General features: G+C 37.2%; 1 protein-coding gene across 2 annotated transcripts in view; it reads right to left on the bottom strand.

Annotated features, from left to right (window-relative positions):
• Nucleotides 1-1101: 1101 nt before the first annotated feature.
• Nucleotides 1102-19465, bottom strand: part of SLC15A2 (solute carrier family 15 member 2) — a 36593-nt gene continuing 18229 nt past the window's right edge. For both annotated transcript variants that reach the window (XM_038583000.1, XM_038583001.1), the window contains 14 exons: nt 19258-19344; nt 19003-19092; nt 18866-18910; nt 17483-17515; nt 16474-16562; nt 15163-15244; nt 14475-14609; nt 13116-13280; nt 12910-12956; nt 11275-11385; nt 10713-10809; nt 3267-3413; nt 2569-2673; nt 1102-2218 (listed from right to left, as the gene is read on the bottom strand). In XM_038583000.1, coding sequence (XP_038438928.1) covers nt 2042-2218; nt 2569-2673; nt 3267-3413; nt 10713-10809; nt 11275-11385; nt 12910-12956; nt 13116-13280; nt 14475-14609; nt 15163-15244; nt 16474-16562; nt 17483-17515; nt 18866-18910; nt 19003-19092; nt 19258-19344 — 1410 coding nt within the window. In that variant the 3' untranslated portion in view covers nt 1102-2041. The remainder of the gene's footprint in view (nt 2219-2568; nt 2674-3266; nt 3414-10712; nt 10810-11274; nt 11386-12909; nt 12957-13115; nt 13281-14474; nt 14610-15162; nt 15245-16473; nt 16563-17482; nt 17516-18865; nt 18911-19002; nt 19093-19257; nt 19345-19465) is intronic.

Here is a 19465-nt window from a genome sequence, read left to right as displayed (position 1 = left end):
GTCCTCCCCTGTGATTTTGCTGGGATCTTTATTTGGGACCAAGCCTCTCCACCAAACATAACCATTTATAAGCTTAAACCTAGAATGTTATAACCTTTTTTTAGTAAACAGGGAATTCTCAGTCCTAAATGAAGAAATGGCATTTAAAAATGACACGACTGATGAATGGATAAAGAAGATGTGGTATATGTATATATTTAATGGAATATCTTTTTAAAATCATTTATTTATTCATGAGAGACACAGAGAGAGAGAGGCAGAGACACAGGCAGAGGCAGAAGCAGGCCCCATGCAGGGAGCCTGACATGGGACTCGATCCCGGGTCCCCAGGATCACACCCTGGGCTGAAGGCAGCACTATACTACTGAGCCACCCAGGCTGCCCTATATAATGGAATATTATTCAGCCATAAAAAGAACTAAATATTGCCATTTGAAACAGCATGAATGGAGCTAGAATGTGTTATGGTAAATGAAATAAATCTTTAAGAAAAAGACAAATACCATAGGATTTCACTCATGTGGAATTTAAGAAATAAAACAGATGAACATGATGGGTGGGGTGGGGGAAGAGAGGCAATCCAAGAAGCATACAATTAACTATAAAGAACAAACTGGGGATCCTTGGGTGGCGCAGCGGTTTGGCGCCCGCCTTTGGCCCAGGGTGCGATCCTGGAGACCCGGGATCGAATCCCACATCGGGCTCCCGGTGCATGGAGCCTGCTTCTCCCTCTGCCTATGTCTCTGCCTCTCTCTCTTTCTCTCTCTGTGACTATCATAAATAAATACAAATTAAAAAAAATTAAAAAAAAAAAAAAGAACAAACTGATGGTTACCAGAGGAAAGGTGAGCAGGAGGATGGGTTAAATAGGTGATGGGGATTAAGGAGTGCACTTGTGATGAGCACTGGGTATTGTATGTAAGTGATGAATCACTAAATTTCTATACTGGAAACTAGTATTATACTGTATATAAACTAATTGGAAGTAAAATAAAAACTTGGAAAAAGAAATTACAGTTATGGTAAGAGTAAAACAGGAAAAATTTATCAAGGCAGACCCACTACTTTGAGGCTGACGAGCGTAATAATAAAAAAAGGAAATTGGATTCATAAAAATATTGTTGTTATTAAATATCAGTTACAATAAGTAGGAAATGATGTCATAATTAGAAAAGGCTGGCCCAACAACATTGAAAAGGCATGGCTGGCAAATTATAATTAGTGTCCATACAACTGTCCACAGGAAGGCATAATCCAGCTGAAACACTGTAGTCCCTAAGAAGAATGTGCACTAAAGAAGACTCAACAAGATTTCTACAACTTATACCTGTTTTTGTTTTCCAGAACCATGCATACTACATTTAATTTGGTTTCCAAAGATCTATCAGTGTGAAGAAAGGGGTGTTGGGTTAGTAGATAAAATACTGTAATTATCAGAAAGATATATTTCTTCTGTGTATTAATAAAATGTCATTTGTTTTCTACCATCAGTACTGAAAAAATTTCTATGGTTTTATGAAACGTATATAGCTGACAGGCCAGGCTCTGAACCAGATCACGTCATACATACCAATTCTTGAGGTCCTAGTGAATAATACAAATATGTTATTTATGAAGAAACCATTTCTGTTATTCTGCAATTTTTCCCCTAAACCCCTCAAAAAGTGGACTCATTAGTTCTAAATGGCAAGTAAAGGGATTCCCACATAACTTTGCATAACCCCAGAGACTAATTTCAATTTTACTTTTTGTGTTTTTAATGGCCATTTAGAGATGCTAGGCCTGCTTCAGCAATACTACACAACATTTGCAGAGTTTAGTAATTGTTGGGAAGACATAGAGTCTCAGGGGACTTGCTTATTAATGTACTGGAATATCCAGGCCTAGAACTGCCTCTATCATGAGAGAAAAGTGGGGGAGATCGGCTCAGATATGATGCTACTTCTCTTCCCTAACCAAGTAGGAGAAAAAAATGCCTTAGGATGGGTGATGACCAAGACCAAAGCCAGGAACTGGGGTTTTGGAAGAGTCCAGGGAGCTATTATAGTTTTGTCTTCTTGGTCTCCAAGTTGATTATATTCCCTTGGATGTGGGGAATCTGCTTATCTGCTGGCTCCTGTAAATCCTGCGGCTGTATAGGAACATAGTAGTAGCCCATGATGGAGAAGACCAGGCAGACGACCAGCAGGAGACAGGAGAACAAAATGAATTCAGCCCACTGCAGGAAGAAATAAATATAAGAGAAGAATATGAAGAAATCTGAAACTAAATGGATCTTCATAGGATGAGGACTAGGGAGTAAACTGACTCAGGGTCGCCAATGTAGGCAGAGGTTTGTTAAAAGAAGAATGACTTGACTGGCCTCTCCTCATATGGGCCTATGGTGGTCATTATTGTCACTCTTATATATATATATACTTGGCAAAGTCTATATTTATCTAACTCATCTCACACCACAGCACTGAGTGGGGAATGTGGGGTGCAAAGAGATGGGGGGAAGATGGAGGAAAGGAAATTGGAGGGGAAATCTTAGGTAGACACAAACTCCTGATTCCATCAGATCCATACCTGTACCAGGCCACTGAACTGTGCCACAACAAGCACGATAATATTCCCAACTGCAACTGTCAACAACCAGGCTGCCTGTAGTACAGATTTCATGCTAGAGGGAGCCTAAAGAGGACATAGGTTTGTGAGTAAACAAGCTCCCTAACACTATAACCCATGCATCTATCCAGAAAACTTCTCCCACAAAAGTTTCCAAATTTGAACTCCCCCCACCCCTAACTTTAGCTATCATGTTGATTCAAGGGGAGATAATAATGTTAACAGCAATAATAAGGTGGACCTCTTAATTGAATATTTTAATTCATTATGTAATCTTCATTATACCCTAAGAGATAAAGTGCATCAGTATTCTTACTTTACACATGAAGAAAAATAGCATTGGAGAGATAATTAACTTGCTCAAGTTTACACAGTAAGTTGTACCATCAAAATTTGAACATGGGCAGTTTAACTCCACAGTCCTTATTCTTAAAGTAACCCTTTCCTAGGTCCCAAACAGCATCAGCTACTATGCTGTACTGCCATGATCCTGGGATTCAAGATGACTCTTGGTTCAGGGTCATATACAAGGAATCCAAGGCCAAAAAATATAGAGGTCTTGGCCAGGATCACATATCTATCTAAGGCATTGCTAGGCTTAAAACTCATCTTTCTCTGAGAAATATATTCACATCCACTTTTCACTTGCAAAAACCTACCTGGGAATAAGAAAACTCAAGTCCTGTGACAGAGAACATGACCTCCCCAGCTGTAACCAGGGCATATTGTGGTAGCTGCCATGCAATGGACAGTTTGTTGGCTGGAATGTCTTCCATCTTCCAGGCCTGAGGATCCTGGTTGGTACTCTTAGTGAGGAAAAGAAGAAGGGCTTATTAGTAGTCTCAAGTAAATATTTCTGACCTACAGCATTCTATGATCTTATACCCATCCTCTCTTTGTATTTGCATCCTTTAAGAGATTGAGAAAATTCTATACAATTTCAGTTTTTGAAATTCCTTTTGGTAAAACTTGCACTCACCAACTGGCTTCAGTCAATCAGATACCATTATTGACACAGTTCTTAAATGGCAGACCAGAATATTTTGATATTGTAGTTGGGATTTCCACCTTTTGATCCATAGGTATTTTGAACCTGGCCAACATTTTAAATCTAAAATGACTTCTGAATTACATAAACATAATGAATTTTCAGGAAGCACATTCTTGAGAAAAGTTTAATTCCTTGCTTAATTTTCAATGTAAGTACAATTTAACTATTTTTAACATTTTCTATTAAAATTTTTATTTTACTAAAATTACTTTTTTCAAAATGAATTATTTTCTTGGTAAACTTTACATTAAAGATTTTTTTAATAATAAATTTATTTTTTATTGGTGTTCAATTTGCCAACATACAGAATAACACCCAGTGCTCATCCTGTCAAGTGCCCCCCTCAGTGCCCGTCACCCATTCACCCCCACCCCCCGCCCTCCTCCCCTTCCACCACCCCTAGTTCGTTTCCCAGAGTTAGGAGTCTTTATGTTCTGTCTCCCTTTCTGATATTTCCTACCCATTTCTTCTCCCTTCCCTTCTATTCCCTTTCACTATTATTTATATTCCCCAAATGAATGAGAACATATAATGTTTGTCCTTCTCCGATTGACTCATTTCACTCAGCATAATACCCTCCATTCCATCCATGTTGAAGCAAATGGTGGGTATTTGTCATTTCTAATGGCTGAGTAATATTCCATTGTATACATAGACCACATCTTCTTTATCCATTCATCTTTCGATGGACACCGAGGCTCCTTCCACAGTTTGGCTATTGTGGACATTGCTGCTAGAAACATCGGGGTGCAGGTGTCCTGGCGTTTCATTGCATCTGTGTCTTTGGGGTAAATCGCCAACAGTGCAATTGCTGGGTTGTAGGGCAGGTCTATTTTTAACTCTTTGAGGAACCTCCACACAGTTTTCCAGAGTGGCTGCACCAGTTCATATTCCCACCAACAGTGTAAGAGGATTCCCTTTTCTCCGCATCCTCTCCAACATTTGTGGTTTCCTGCCTGTTAATTTTCCCCATTCTCAATGGTGTGAGGTGGGATCTCATTGTGGTTTTGATTTGTATTTCCCGGATGGCAAGTGATGCAGAGCATTTTCTCATGTGCGTGTTGGCCATGTCTATGTCTTCCTCTGTGAGATTTCTGTTCATGTCTTTTGCCCATTTCATGATTGGATTGTTTGTTTCTTTGGTGTTGAGTTTAATAAGTTCTTTATAGATCTTGGAAACTAGCCCCTTATCTGATACGTCATTTGCAAATATCTTCTCCCATTCTGTAGGTTGTCTTTTAGTTTTTTTTTGACTGTATCCTTTGCTGTGCAAAAGCTTCTTATCTTGATGAAGTCCCAATAGTTCATTTTTGCTTTTGTTTCTTTTGCCTTCATGGATGTATCTTGCAAGAAGTTACTGTGGCCGAGTTCAAAAAGGGTGTTGCCTGTGTTCTCCTCTAGGATTTTGATGGAATCTTGTGTCACATTTAGATCTTTCATCCATTTTGAGTTTATCTCTGTGTGTGGTGAAAGAGAGTGGTCTAGTTTCATTCTTCTGCATGTGGATGTCCAATTTTCCCAGCACCATTTATTGAAGAGACTGTCTTTCTTCCAGTGGATAGTCTTTCCTCCTTTATCGAATATTAGTTGACCATAAAGTTGAGGGTGCCCTTCTGTATTCTCTATTCTGTTCCATTGATCTGTGTCTGCTTTTGTGCCAGTACCACACTGTCTTGATGACCACAGCTTTGTAGTACAACCTGAAATCTGGCATTGTGATGCCCCCAGCTATGGTTTTCTTTTTTAAAATTCCCCTGGCTATTCGGGGTCTTTTCTGATTCCACACAAATCTTAAAATAATTTGTTCTAGCTCTCTGAAGAAAGTCCATGGTATTTTGATAGGGATTGCATTAAACGTGTAAATTGCCCTGGGTAACATTGACATTTTCACAATATTAATTCTGCCAATCCATGAGCATGGGATATTTTTCCATCTCTTTGTGTCTTCCTCAATTTCTTTCAGAAGTGTTCTATAGTTTTGAGGGTATAGATCCTTTACCTCTTTGGTTAGGTTTATTCCTAGGTATCTTATGCTTTTGGGTGCAATTGTAAATGGGATTGACTCCTTAATTTCTCTTTCTTCAGTCTCATTGTTAGTGTATAGAAATGCCACTGACTTCTGGGCATTGATTTTGTATCCTGCCACACTGCCAAATTGCTGTATGAGTTCTAGCAATCTTGGGGTGGAGGCTTTTGGGTTTTCTATGTAGAGTATCATGTCATCAGCGAAGAGGGAGAGTTTGACTTCTTCTTTGCCAATTTGAATGCCTTTAATGTCTTTTGTTGTCTGATTGCTGAGGCTAGGACTTCCAGTACTATGTTGAATAGCAGTAGTGAGAGTGGACATCCCTGTCTTGTTCCTGATCTTAGGGGAAAGGCTCCCAGTGCTTCCCCATTGAGAATTATATTTGCTGTGGACTTTTCATAGATGGCTTTTAAGATGTTGAGGAATGTTCCATCCCTACACTCTGAAGAGTTTTGATCAGGAATGGATGCTGTATTTTGTCAAATGCTTTCTCTGCATCTAATGAGAGGATCATATGGATCTTGGTTTTTCTTTTGCTGATATGATGAATCACATTGTTTTACGAGTGTTGAACTGCCTTGTGTCCCGGGAATAAATCCTACTTGGTCATGGTGAATAATTTTCTTAATGTACTGTTGGATCCTATAGGCTAGTATCTTGTTGAGAATTTTTGCATCCGTGTTCATCAGGGTACATTAAAGATTTTGTTGATCAGTTTTGAAAAATCCATATCAAATACTGCCTGCTATTTTTAATTCTATTTACTGGCCATTATTTTTTAACTCAGATCTTACACATTAAAATTATGTCAAAAAGAGGCAATTTTTTCCGCAGAATTTTAGTCAAAAGGATTTTTTCAGGATCAATTTTTTTTTGTTGTTACTAATGTTACCAAATATACATGATTCTAAAACCTTTATTGGTTTTTCTAGAAGTACTTTTGCTATGCAGGTTTTTAGCTATAGTTGGCTTTATTTTATATAGGCTATGTCTACTAACATTTGTTATAAATAGGATAAAAATTCTAAAATTATATATATTTATTGGAATGAAACTATTATTAGGTAGTAGGTGTAATATCTAAAATATAATGTAATTAAAATGGTAGTTAAAGCATCAAGATCAGAAGTCCTTGAAATCAAAACTCTTTGATATCCAAATGTTCTTGATCCTCTGAGTCAAAGGGACATTGGGTTCAAAATAGGAAGGTAAATTTTGCTTCAGATGATATTGTGAATAATACACAGGTGTATGTTTGCATTTTCTTAGGCTAAGGGGAGACCATGACTTGAACTTCTAAATCAAGGTCAAATACTCAAATGCTCACAGGCAGATAATTAGGTAAATGAAGCAGGCTGAATGGGAATGATGGGGGCTGTGGTAAAGTGGATAGCACAGGCCCCATCTAAAGTGAAAAGCCACTACAGCACCAGTCAATTGACATGGTAATATCTGTTATTAAATCTTCTGATTTTGTTTTTAAGGAATGTTAAGAATTCAGCTTCTTAGGTGATATCTCCTGAATTTTAAGTATTGTCAAATAATGGTGATTATTATTACTTTTTTCAGTAGTGTCCAGGCCAAACAAAACAGGACTATGGAAAACACTGGACCCTGGACTCCAACTGATGATCTCTACTCTAAATGCTTATTAGATACTGGTATTCAGAAACAATATATAGGACTTCTATCTGGAGTAGCTTACAAAAGACAGAACAAATGAAAAGTGGAAAAACACCAGGAATACAAGTATTATGGGTTGAATTGCGTCCCCTTAAGATTCACATGTTGAAGTCCTAACTCTTAGTTCTAACTGAGAATGTGACCTTATTTGGATATAAGGTTGTTGCAGATATAATTAGTCGTGTTAAAATGGGGGCATTTGGGTGGGCCTTAATCCAATATAATTGGTATCTTGGTAAAAAAGCAGCAAATTGGACACAGCAAGCATACAAGAAGAATTCCATATGATGATGAAGGTGAGACTATGGTGATTCTTCTATACATTAAAGAATACCAAATGTTGCCAAAAAGCCACTAGAAGCTAGGGGAAAAGCATGGAAAAGATTCTTCTTCACAGCTAAGGGAAAAGCGTGGAAAAAATTCTTCTTCACAGCCCTCAGAAGGAATCAGTCCTACCAACACCTTTGTCTTAGACTTCTTGCTTTCATGACTGTGAAACAATAAACTTCTATTTTTAAGCCACCCCATCTGTGGCACCTTGTTATAGCAGCACTGGAAAACTACTACTGGATTGTTTCATCATCTGAACATTAATTAAGGTAATATACCATATCAATAGAATAAAGGACAAAAACCACATAATTATCTCAATAGACATACATAGAAAAAGCATTTAACAAAACTCAGCCCCTTTTCATGGTAAAAAACAAACAAACAAAAACCTCAACAAACTAGAAATAGAAGGGAACTTAGCCTACTGAATTATGTCTATGGGCATTAAGCAGGGGGCATGATGTAACAAGCATTGGGTGTTATATGCAATTGATAAATAACTGAACTCTACATTGGAAACTAATGATATATTATATGTTAATTAATTGAATTTAAATAAAATAAGATAAAAATAAATGATATTTATGAAAAACCCCAAACTAACATACCTAATGATAAAGGCTGCATGTAAGAAATAGTGAAAGAGACCATAAGGGAAGGGGGGAAACTGAGTGGCAAAAAATTAGAGAGGAAGATAAATCATGAGAGGCTCCTAACTCTGGGAAACAAACAAAGGGTTGCAGAATGGGAAGTGGGTGGGGGGATAGGGTAACTGGGTGACAGGCATTAAGGAGAGTACATGATGACATGAGCACTGGGTGTTATACCATACGTTGGTAAATTGAATTTAAATAAAATATAAAAAAAGAAAAGGAAGAAGTAAAGCTATCTCTATACCGATGATATGGTCTTGTATGCAGAAAGTCCCAAGGGGTCCACTAAAAAAACTATAAAACTAATACAAACTAAAAAACCAATAAATGAATTCAGTAAGTTTGCAAGATATAAGATCAACATACAAAATCAATTGTTTCTCTATATACTTGCAATGAATAATCCAAAAATGAAATTAGAGAAATGATTCCATTAACCATAGCATCATGAGGCACTTAGGTGGCTCAGTTGGTTAAGTGTCCCACTCTCATTTTGGCTCAGGTCATGATCTCAGGGTTGTGAGATTCAGCCCCATGTCAGGCTCTGCACCGGACTGGGTGTGGAGCCTGTTTGAGATTCTCCCTCTGCCCCTCCCCACTCCTATCTGTCTAAAACAAAAACAACAAAAAACCCCAATAGGATCATAAAGAATAAAATGCTTATGCATAAATTTTAACAAAGTAAATGTAAAATCTATAGTCTAAAAACTACAAACATTATTGAAAAAAATTAAGTCTTAAAGAAGATCTAAATAAATGGGAAGAAATCTCATATTCACTGATCAGAAGACTTAATATTGTTAAGATAGCAATATTCATCAAAATCACCTACATATCTAATGCAATCTCTATCAAAATCCCAGCTGGTTTCTGATTCTAAGCTGACCCAAAAATGGAAATCCATGGGGCCCATAGTAGCCAAACCAATCTTGAAAATGAAGAATAAAGTTGAAGGACCTATATTTCCTGATTTTGAAATTTTCTGCAAAGTAACAACAATTAAGACAGTATGGTACTAGCACAAGAACAGACATATAGATCAATGAAATAGAATAGAGTCTAGAAATAAGCCCTCACATTTATGGTCAACTGATTTTTGACAAGAGCACCAAGGCCATTTAATGGGAGAAAAACAGTCTTTTCAACAAAATGTGCTGGGACAACTGAATATTCACATACAAAAGAAAAAAGTTAACTCCCTAATTCATACCATATGCAAAAATTAACTCAAAATGGATTAAAGACCTAAAAATAGGTGCTAAAACTATGAAGATCTTAGAAGAAAACATAGGTATAAATCCTCATGACTTTGGATTCGGCAACAGTTTCTTAGATATGACATCAAAAGCACAAGCACCAAAGAAAAATAAACTGAATATCATAAAAATTAAAAATGTTTGTGCTTCAATGGACACCATCAAGAAAGTTAAAAAAATAACCTACTGAATGGGGAAATATTTTTAAATCATATCTAAAAAATACAAAGAATGCTTATAACTCAATAATAAAGAATCCAATTAGAAATTTGGTGAAGGACCTGAAGAGACATTTCTCCAAAGCAGGTATGCTAATGGCCAATAAGTACATGAAAAGATGTTCAACATCAGAAGCTGTTAGGAAAATACATGTCAAAACTACATTGAGCTACCATTTCATACCTACTAGGATGAAAAAAAAACAAAAAAACAAAAAAGCAAGCATTGGTGAAGATGTGGAGAAACTGTAACTTTCATATACTATTGATGGGAATGTAAAATGGAATTCATTTTGGAAAAGTTTCTAATGGTTCCTCAAATGTTTAAACATAGAATTACCATGTGACCCGGCAATTCCACTCCTTAGGTATATGTCCAAGAGAGGTGAAAACACATGGCCACACAAAAACTTGTACTCGAATGTTCTTAACAACATTATTTATAATAGTGAAAAGGCAGAAACAACCCAAATGTCCATTAAGTGATGAATCAACAAATAAAACATGTTACATGTATACAGTAGAGTATTATTTGGTAGTGCCAAGAAACAGAATATTTTTTGGTAGTACCAATATCAATAGAAGCACTGATACATGCTACAATATGAATGAACCTTGAAAAATATACCAAATGAAAGAATCCAGACACAAAAGGCCACATATTATATCATTCTATATTTCTATTATATGCCTACTGCCAATGTTATGTATTTTAACGTCCCTTCTAGAGACCTTAGTAGGCTTTCTAAAGTCATGATAGAACTTATCACTTTACACTAGAAATAAGTATGTGATTATAGGATAAATTCGGATGCAGATATAGATACATAGATATAAATATAGTTATATGGAAGGAGAGAGCAGGGGTGGCCATGAGCTACTTACATTAATAATAACAAACAGATATGCTGCACCAGACTCTAGTAGACCCATATTCAGTGAAAAGTCCTTATCTTCTGTTCTACAATGTACCACAGGGTATCTGGAACAGGACAATTTTAATTAGAATAAACACCACAACCTAGAAAAGCACTCCCATCTCCAGGGGGAAAGCTGATCTCATCTTTCTACTCAGGGTGAGTCAAGCATCAAAGCCAACATTTCTCTTTAAAGAGAAGTCTCTAGGAGTGGATTATTTTTATGCCAGGTTTTTCTGCCACTGATCTGAGTTCTTCATTACCTATTAGTATTTTTTTACACTTTAAATCTAAATAAAATAGGCACAAATCATCGTCTTTTGTGGATTTCAGGCCCTAAGTTTTCTTATTTAACTCATAAAAAATTTTCTCCTCCAAGTCTTATGAATTAGTAGAACAGTACAAAACAGTGAACCTGAGTATACTCAAAATTAGCTGAGATATACCTAATCCCCCTATCTATATGGAGAGAAAACATTTAAGAACAATTGTTGATAAAAATAAAATCTCCACCAGGATAATGCTCTTACTCTCCACTTTGTACAGTTGTGTAAGCAGACACACCATAGTCTTCACCAACACTGAGGGAGACATCTGTACCCAGGGAGATGTTGATCTCCTTATGTAAAGTATTAACAAACCTAAGGGTAGAGACATTGTTACATATCAGACAAACCCTCACAAATAGGGACACCTGTTTACCCCTATATCCCCAGTAACTAGAATGGTTTTGGGCACGCAAAATGTATATGATATATATTAAGTGGATGAATAAATGAACTCAAATGTAAGAAATAATCAGTAGTCTTAGTTATCCTTCACTTTATCTTTCCCGAGGTATTAGTTTTCCATCTGCCACACCCTCGCATCATCTCTAGCTAGGATGGACATTATCATGATCACCCATGGAAGTCTGTTTCCTCGCTAATCCGGCTTAGGTGCATCCAATTTCTTTCCCTCTTATAATGGTGGGATTCATCAATGGAGACTCCACTAAGAAAAATAATTATGTATACAAACAAAAAATATATATACCAGTATTTACCTAAAAATGATACTGTATCCTCTTATAAATGAAGTCTGATTTGACTTATATAAAACTTAGACTCCCAGTCCTTAGTAGGCTCATTTTGGAATCTGCAGACAATCCTGGACTCTTCTAGAATGATCTTTTTAGTCACCTGGACCTGTTTCCCTAAACTGTTTCCTCAGTATGGGTTTTGGTATTTTGATAGCTTTTGTACTAATCTCTCTTAAGATAAGAAGGGCAGTTTCCTCTAGAACCCCTAATGTTGATTCCTGAACTTTAGATAACCCTGCACTGATCTAGAAATTTCCTTTTTTCCCTTTCTGGAGGTTCCAATGGTTCCCATGGCTCTCCAACCCAGGGAAGTCCTATCCTCACTATTGCCTTACTTATTTTGAGCTGTATACTTTTTCTAAAGCATATACAAAAGCAAATTATAATGATTGTTCCACCCTTCAGCAAAGTTCAGACATCCCATTAGAAGTTCTCCTCCAAAGTGCTAATCTCAACAGCAACCATGTGATCTTGGTGACCATAGGCATGTGTATCTATTTCATGCTAGATTTCCTGCTACAGAGAGCAAGTGACCTCTTGGGTGCTCCATCTCCATAACTTTCCTTGGCCATCTGACATGACTTTCAGCCTTATCTGGATTCGAAATCAAGTCTTTTGACTCCAAAGGTGTACCTTTACAACACCATGGTGCCTCTACAGGTTTATAATAAAACTATACTTTAAAAACACTGTAACAATAAGAGATATTCAACTAGCAACCATGAAGGGAGGATTATTTGGTCACTTCTAAATTTTTCTCTGGTGATCACAGAGAGGAAAGTACTCAATTATTTTCCTGAGAGAAAAATAAGGGGATAAAATTCAACAGAAAGGGATGTATGCATCAGAGCACAGAGGGCATATACAGATACAGGGTCATCTTTTTAATACCATATGGGAAAGCAAGCCTATCTGCCTCTCATTGTTCTGGAATATGCTTCTGACACCAATGCCCTTGATATTTAGGAGACAGAATCCCTGTACAAGACAAGTAGAATGTAAAGCTGCTTTATCTGAAGCCCCACAGATCAGAAGAGACTAGTATTCAAAACAGAGTGGCCTTGGGTCTCCTTGACAACCGAACCTTAAGGCTGTCATCCCACTGGTTGTTTTGTTTTCTTCATCCTTCACCTATAATGGAGGAAAGTAAAAATCAGTTACAGCTGATGACAAGGAACTTATAATCAGAAAATCTGATCATCAAGCATATCTTTGGTAAGGTATTGATTGATGAGCTGATCAAAATATTCTCAGATAACAATTTGGAACCTAAGCTACTCTTTAACTTACCATCATGCTATAAATATTTTTTCCATCTTCTCGAATGATCAGACTGTACCAGTTCTTCTCCTCCACAGAATGCTTAGTATAGACAGACATATTGTGATATTTTAGGTAGAAGTGGAAATCCTGGCTTCTTGTCTTTAGGTGGAGCTGGGCATAGTGTGGCATCTTCTGTAGAATGAAGAAATTGTCACATTCACTTTCTACCCTGTCACTATCTCATAGCATCCCAGGATGGGTAAGCTAATCAGATACTTTCAACTTTACCCTTTAACCTACTAATTCTATTTTTAGGAATATGTCATATGAGAGTAATCAGAGGCATGCATAAGGATTTATGAGTAAGGATGCTTATTATAGGATTATGCATATTAATAATAAAAACTTAAATACCTATAAGGAAATACTTCAATAAACCATGGTATATCCATAAAATGGAATATCATTTATCCATTAAATCATGTTCTCAAATTATCTAATGTCTTATGCATAAGAAATATACTTATGACTCAATGTTAAGAAAAAAAATCAAAGTTCAACATAGCATGTAGAGTGTGACTGCTTTTTAGAAATTATTCATGTATACAAAAGTGGTAATTGATCATCTCTGGATGATGGAATTTTAAGTGGTTTTTATGTCTTTCTATATAGTCTCCAATTTTCAACAATAGATATATATTATTTTCATCATTAAAAGATAATATTTTAAAGTAAATATTTCAGGGGTGACTGGGTGGCACCATCAGCTAAGCATCTGACTCTTGGTTTTAGCTCAGGTTGTGAGATTGAGCCCCATCTCAGGGTCTGCACTTGGCAAGGAGTCTACATGAGATTCTCTCTCCCTCTCCCTCTCCCCCTCCCACTCATACACTCTCTCTCTCTCTCTAAAATAAATAAATAAATAAATAAATAAATAAATAAATAAATAAATCTTTTAAAAATATAAATAAATAAATCTTTAAAAAATATAAATATTTCAGAATATGTATGGTAATCTGAAAATATGCAAGCCAAATCTTTCCAGAGCATGTGATATTAGGAGGCAGTTTGAAATAACAATACAAATTAAAACCTACTGAGACCTTACAATGTCCCTGACACTATGCTAAACTCTTTACATATAATAGTTATCCTTCCAACAGCTCATGGCATAAAAATTATTGCCATTTTACAGAGGCTGAAACTGAGGTTTAGAGATAAAATAAAATTTGTTCAGAGTCTTATAGCTAGGGAATGGTGGAACCAGGAATTGGACTGGAGACCGTTTGACTGTTTGACAAGGGTATACTTCTAACCACTATATTATGCTGTCATCTTGTTGCATAATCTGAATGTGTTTCTAATTTATTCAAGTCCATATCTCACCTGAAAGGATCTGATGGACTCTTCCAACAGAATATTGTTTTCATCTCCCAGTACTGTCACCTTTACTTCCTCATCTGCCAGATTCAAGGCTTGCAGGAAAATCTCTTTGGGACCAGGCTGCGGTGGCGTCATTTTCTTAGGACGGAGATCACATGTCAGAATTACCAACAACTTTTCCCATACAATGAGAACATATCTCTCAGTCCTATCTCTGACAGTCTAGTCCATCTGGTCGGGAGGACATAGTTTTCTCTCTCTGAAGACCATTTGGCTTAGAAAACGCTGAAGGCAGTTTGGAGGGGGAAACACCAGCTCAGTGCAGCAAGCACAGATACTACATGACAAACTCCATGATTTTCGACTCAGTTGTGACCTCATACCTCATTCCCCAATAATGGCTACTTGATCTACCAAATATTCAAAAACCTGTCTTCCCAAAGAGATGAGAGCTTGGATTAGTGTTTGGGAATTCCTTGACAATATACTCTGAATCATTCAGGTGGGAGGTGGGCCTCATTTTACATTGCTGTTCAATCCCTTATCTACTTATTTACCACAGATAGTTATGACGCATCCTCTTCAAAACAGGTACTGTTCTAGGTCCCAGGCAATCAAGATTGAACGAGTCAGAAGAGAGAACATAAGATATGGTCTTGCCCTCATGGAGCTTAAGATTTATTGAACTCACATTAATTTTTATCTCTACAGCCGCTGCAACTGCAAATGCCAAACTTGCTAGGATCATACCAACAGCCATTTTCCTAAGCGATCTACAGAGGAAAGGGAGAGACAATTATGTCTAAACTTTAGACTCTAAAGGATAAAATCAAAACCCTCTAAGCCTACCATTAAAGACCTTTCCTGAGTTGGTCCTAGCTACTTTTCAAAGTATTTCCTAGAACTTCCCTTCATATATCCTTTCTTCCTCTACTCATCATGCTGAACATTTTCCTACCTCAACTTTTGTTTATGATGGTCTTTCTTTCCATTGTCATCATACCAGAAAATAATAGTAATTCAGCCAGATTTTTTGGACACTTTACCATATGCCAGGTACTATACATTAGTTATTACCCCATTTTCTTCTCCTTCATAAGTCTTTCTTGACTCTGGCAGCAGGAAAGACTTTCTTCTTTCTCTATAATTCCCTAACATTTTAATTCCCTTCTTACTGCACTGGATATATTTCACATTGTGTAATAATTATCCTTGCATGTGTTCTACTTCCTTTACTAAACAGTGAACTCCTTCAGGGCAATATTTGTGCTGTTGTATTTGCATGGCGTTGGTGCTAATCTCAGTAATAATCTGCTCAACTAATGAGTAAATGACAAAAGGTCATTTGAATATGCTAATATGGCCATCAAAAAAATTGCTATTAAATCAAGAATTAGAGGAGGCTTGAAACCCTCCTCTGTCAAGTTTTCAAAGCATAACATTTTTTTTTTAAAGTTTTTACATTCCGGTTAGTTAAGATAATTTAATATTAGTTTCAGGTGTACAATATAGTGATTCAACAGTTCCATACAACACCCAGTGCTTCTATTTAGAATGGGAGAAAAGCAGTAGAGACAACTCTATTTTCACTCTTACCACGTATTTGCTTTGTTTTACATGGACAATAAAAGATTTAAGGGGATTAGTTGTCATCAGAGGCTTTATACTTCTTTGAAGAGGCAACATTTCATGAACAAAGCAGCAAGTGGATTTAGGAGCCTATTCTCACATACTTTTGACTTTCCATGAAGCTTAGATTTACCCCTTCAGCATCACACAGTTAAATCTGTAGTAATGGCTTGGACTCTCCATAATGAGAATTAGTTACATTCAATTCCCATTCTCCAGTACCAATAAGCATTTAATTAACTTGGATACATTGAAGCAGAAACATGAGAAGGCAAAAACAAATCAACGAAGTAGAAAAGTACTGACATTGAATCTTATCAAGCTGAGCAAATATTAAGTCAATCTGAGCCACAAAGGCATAGTGAGCACTTACGAGAAGCTAATTCCACATTTGGAAACCAGACGATAAATGACAAGGTCAAACAGCGGGATGAAGATAAGAACCAGAAGAGGATTTAGTACCTGTAATACGATGGTAAAAAGGATTAGTTATAAGTGTTTTTCTATCTTGAATGTAAGCATATGCTCTCATTTGCTTATGTGCACTCTCTCTAACATTCAAACATACTTTCATCATACTAAGTACAGAATGATTCCATATCTCTCAGTCCCTTTACACCCAGGACTCTAATTTCCCCTGCATAGTACCTCAGCCTCTAAATATCCTACAGAACTAGAGTGCCTGGGTGGCTCGGTGGTTGAGCGTGTCTGCCTTTGGCTCAGGTCATGATCCCTGGGTCCTGGGATCAAATCTCACAACAAGCTCCTCATAGGGAGTCTACTTCTCCCTCTGTCTAAGTCTCTGCCTCTCTTTCCTGTCTCTCATGAATAAAATCAATCAATCAATCAATCAATCAATCAATATCTTACAGAACCAATTTCATTCTCAATTGTTTTTTCTGGCAATCAGTTAGTAGTACATCCCTCCTACTTTCACTTTTCTTGTTTCCCAGCCCAAGGGAAAATGTCATGGAGAAAAGGAGAGAAGGAAGAATTGGTGATTAAACAAGAGTTAAAAAAAGAACTGGGAGTTACCAATAAACCGAGATTCTGACTTCATTACTCATACAACAAAGCTTTACACTTTGTTAGACAATATTTCCAAGATCCTACCTTAACATGGAAAAAAAAATCCAATGCTTATACTTTTCCTGTGAGCTCAAAAGTCACTCTCCTTGGAGTTCGGCAGGAGCTGCTTACTTAAAAGAGGATGTGAAAGAGAAGTGTGGGGCTGAAGGAGAATATCTTCATCCCTGTCCTTTTAACCCTTCTCAACATACAAGGACACAAACACCCAATTATGGTTGGTAATCCTAATACTTCAGATAGACGTATAGATGAGGAAAGCCATATATCCCCATGAGTATGGAGAAATCTCCTACCTGCATCTGGTCCGGCTGGAGCACAAAAAAACCCTGAAACATTATAATGAATTACAATTATATGGTGGCTAAAGACAAGTAAAGCTTAGATCAAAAATACTGCTAGTTACCTGCGATGAGTGTGGAGCCTGCTTGAGTTTCTCTCTGTCCTTCTCCCTCTGCCCCTTCCCATCATTTGTGCTATCTCTGTCTTAAAAAAATTGCTCTTTGGCAGTTGAGACACAAAAGATAAAATCTACCAGGTCTTTGGTTCAGGGCCACATTGTGCTTTTAAGGGTATTTGGGGAAACAGACTGGGAATGGCTTCAGGCTATATTTGCTAAAGACAGGGAGGCCTAAGAGAGAATACTCTTTTTCTTGAGAGAGAATAGATAGAGTCAGTGTGTTTTGTTAATTTTAGTCACTGCAATTGTAGGTGGTAATGTGTGATACCAGACATGGTTAAGATGAAAACTTCCACCAATACATAGTGTTTCCAAAGTTGTTCTCCAGGGGGTCAACAAGAGAACAACCATAGTAAATTCTGGACGACAAGAGAAAGGGAAAAAGTAAACTTGTATTTGGCAGACTCCAAATAGACTGGTTGATAAAATAATAGCATCATTCTACCCTGCCTTCTTCGCAACTAAGATGGTAGAAAAACAATATAATAATCTAAACAGTACAATTGAAAGCAGAGATGAAACTTGGAATTTGCCAAAGAATGGAGATTAGAAAAACAGAAAATACTGGGGCAGCCCCGGTGGTGCAGCGGTGTAGCGCCGCCTGCAGCCCAGGGCGTGATCCTGGAGACCCTGGATCAAGTCCCACATCCGGCTCCCTGCATGGAGCCTGCTTCTCCCTCTGCCTGTGTCTCTGCCTCTCTCTCTGTGTCTCTATGAATAAATAAATAAAATCTAAAAAAAAAAAGAAAGAAAGAAAAACAGAAAATACTGTTTACAACTTTCCCATTCCTTACCCATGTACAAAATACTGCCCTTCCAGGTCCTCTACATGATCCCTGCCTGAAAATGGGGCTAAATGTGTAGTAGATCCAAAATCAAGCCTGTGCCTGCTGTGCCCCAGGAAGGCTTAGATGAGAGCAAACAATCTCTATGCCAAGCCTGTATCACTTCATTTACTATCTTTTCAGTACTTCCTTGTATACATTTAAACCTTTCCATCCTTATAGTCCTGGTTTCTCAAGATAAGATTCTATTTTTTATTTCTAGAGTAACTTTTTAAATTTTGCCTACTCAGTACCTTGATGTTAAAGGCACCTTTCTTCTGATCTTAAGTCAGTTTTCAGGCAAAAACACAAAGAAATAATTTTTCCTTAAAAAAAAAAGGAAATGTATTTATTATGAAGAAAATAATAAATTTCTCTAGGAAATCTTTTCTCACCAAATTCCCATTCATCCTGGTGGCTTGCAACGTCCATCGTGAACCCTAGAGCAGACAAATGTTATTATTAGAAATCTTTTTCCTGTTAGGGAAAAAGGGCTGAAAGAAGGGGTAGTTTTCAAAAGAACTACTTTTACCTGCTGATCCAGAAGAGCCCAGAACATAGGCAATGGGATATAAAGGAATAGTACCCTGGTCAGTGCCTTCACATCCATAATGAGCTGCTTCTGCAAAAAGAAGGAACAGGCTAAATTGCTAGACTTGGTTTTCTTGCTAAGAGTAGAAATGTGCTAGAACAGTAAGAGAAGAGGTCAAATGGAACAAAAGGGAATCAGTTTGGACTTAGGAAAATCTCCATGGAACCATAAGATATTTCTGCAGTTCCAACTTACAGGGTATTTCTCAGCTGCCCAGTCCAGCCAGTGTTGTCGCTTTGGAATATCCCCAGAGCGGTTGTTGAAACGGTTGGAAATAGCAAACTATGGTAGAGAGAGGAGAGACAAATGAAACCACCCCTGCCTTTTCCAATTCATTATCCCTTCCCTCAGACACACATACTTTAAGTAACTTACTCCAACTCTTTGATTTCATCAGACGTTG

This window comes from Canis lupus, chromosome 33 (assembly GCF_011100685.1).
Source record: "Canis lupus familiaris isolate Mischka breed German Shepherd chromosome 33, alternate assembly UU_Cfam_GSD_1.0, whole genome shotgun sequence".
NCBI lineage: Eukaryota > Metazoa > Chordata > Mammalia > Carnivora > Canidae > Canis > Canis lupus.
Note: the sequence above shows the minus strand (reverse complement) of the source record. Positions and strands in the feature narration are given on the sequence as shown.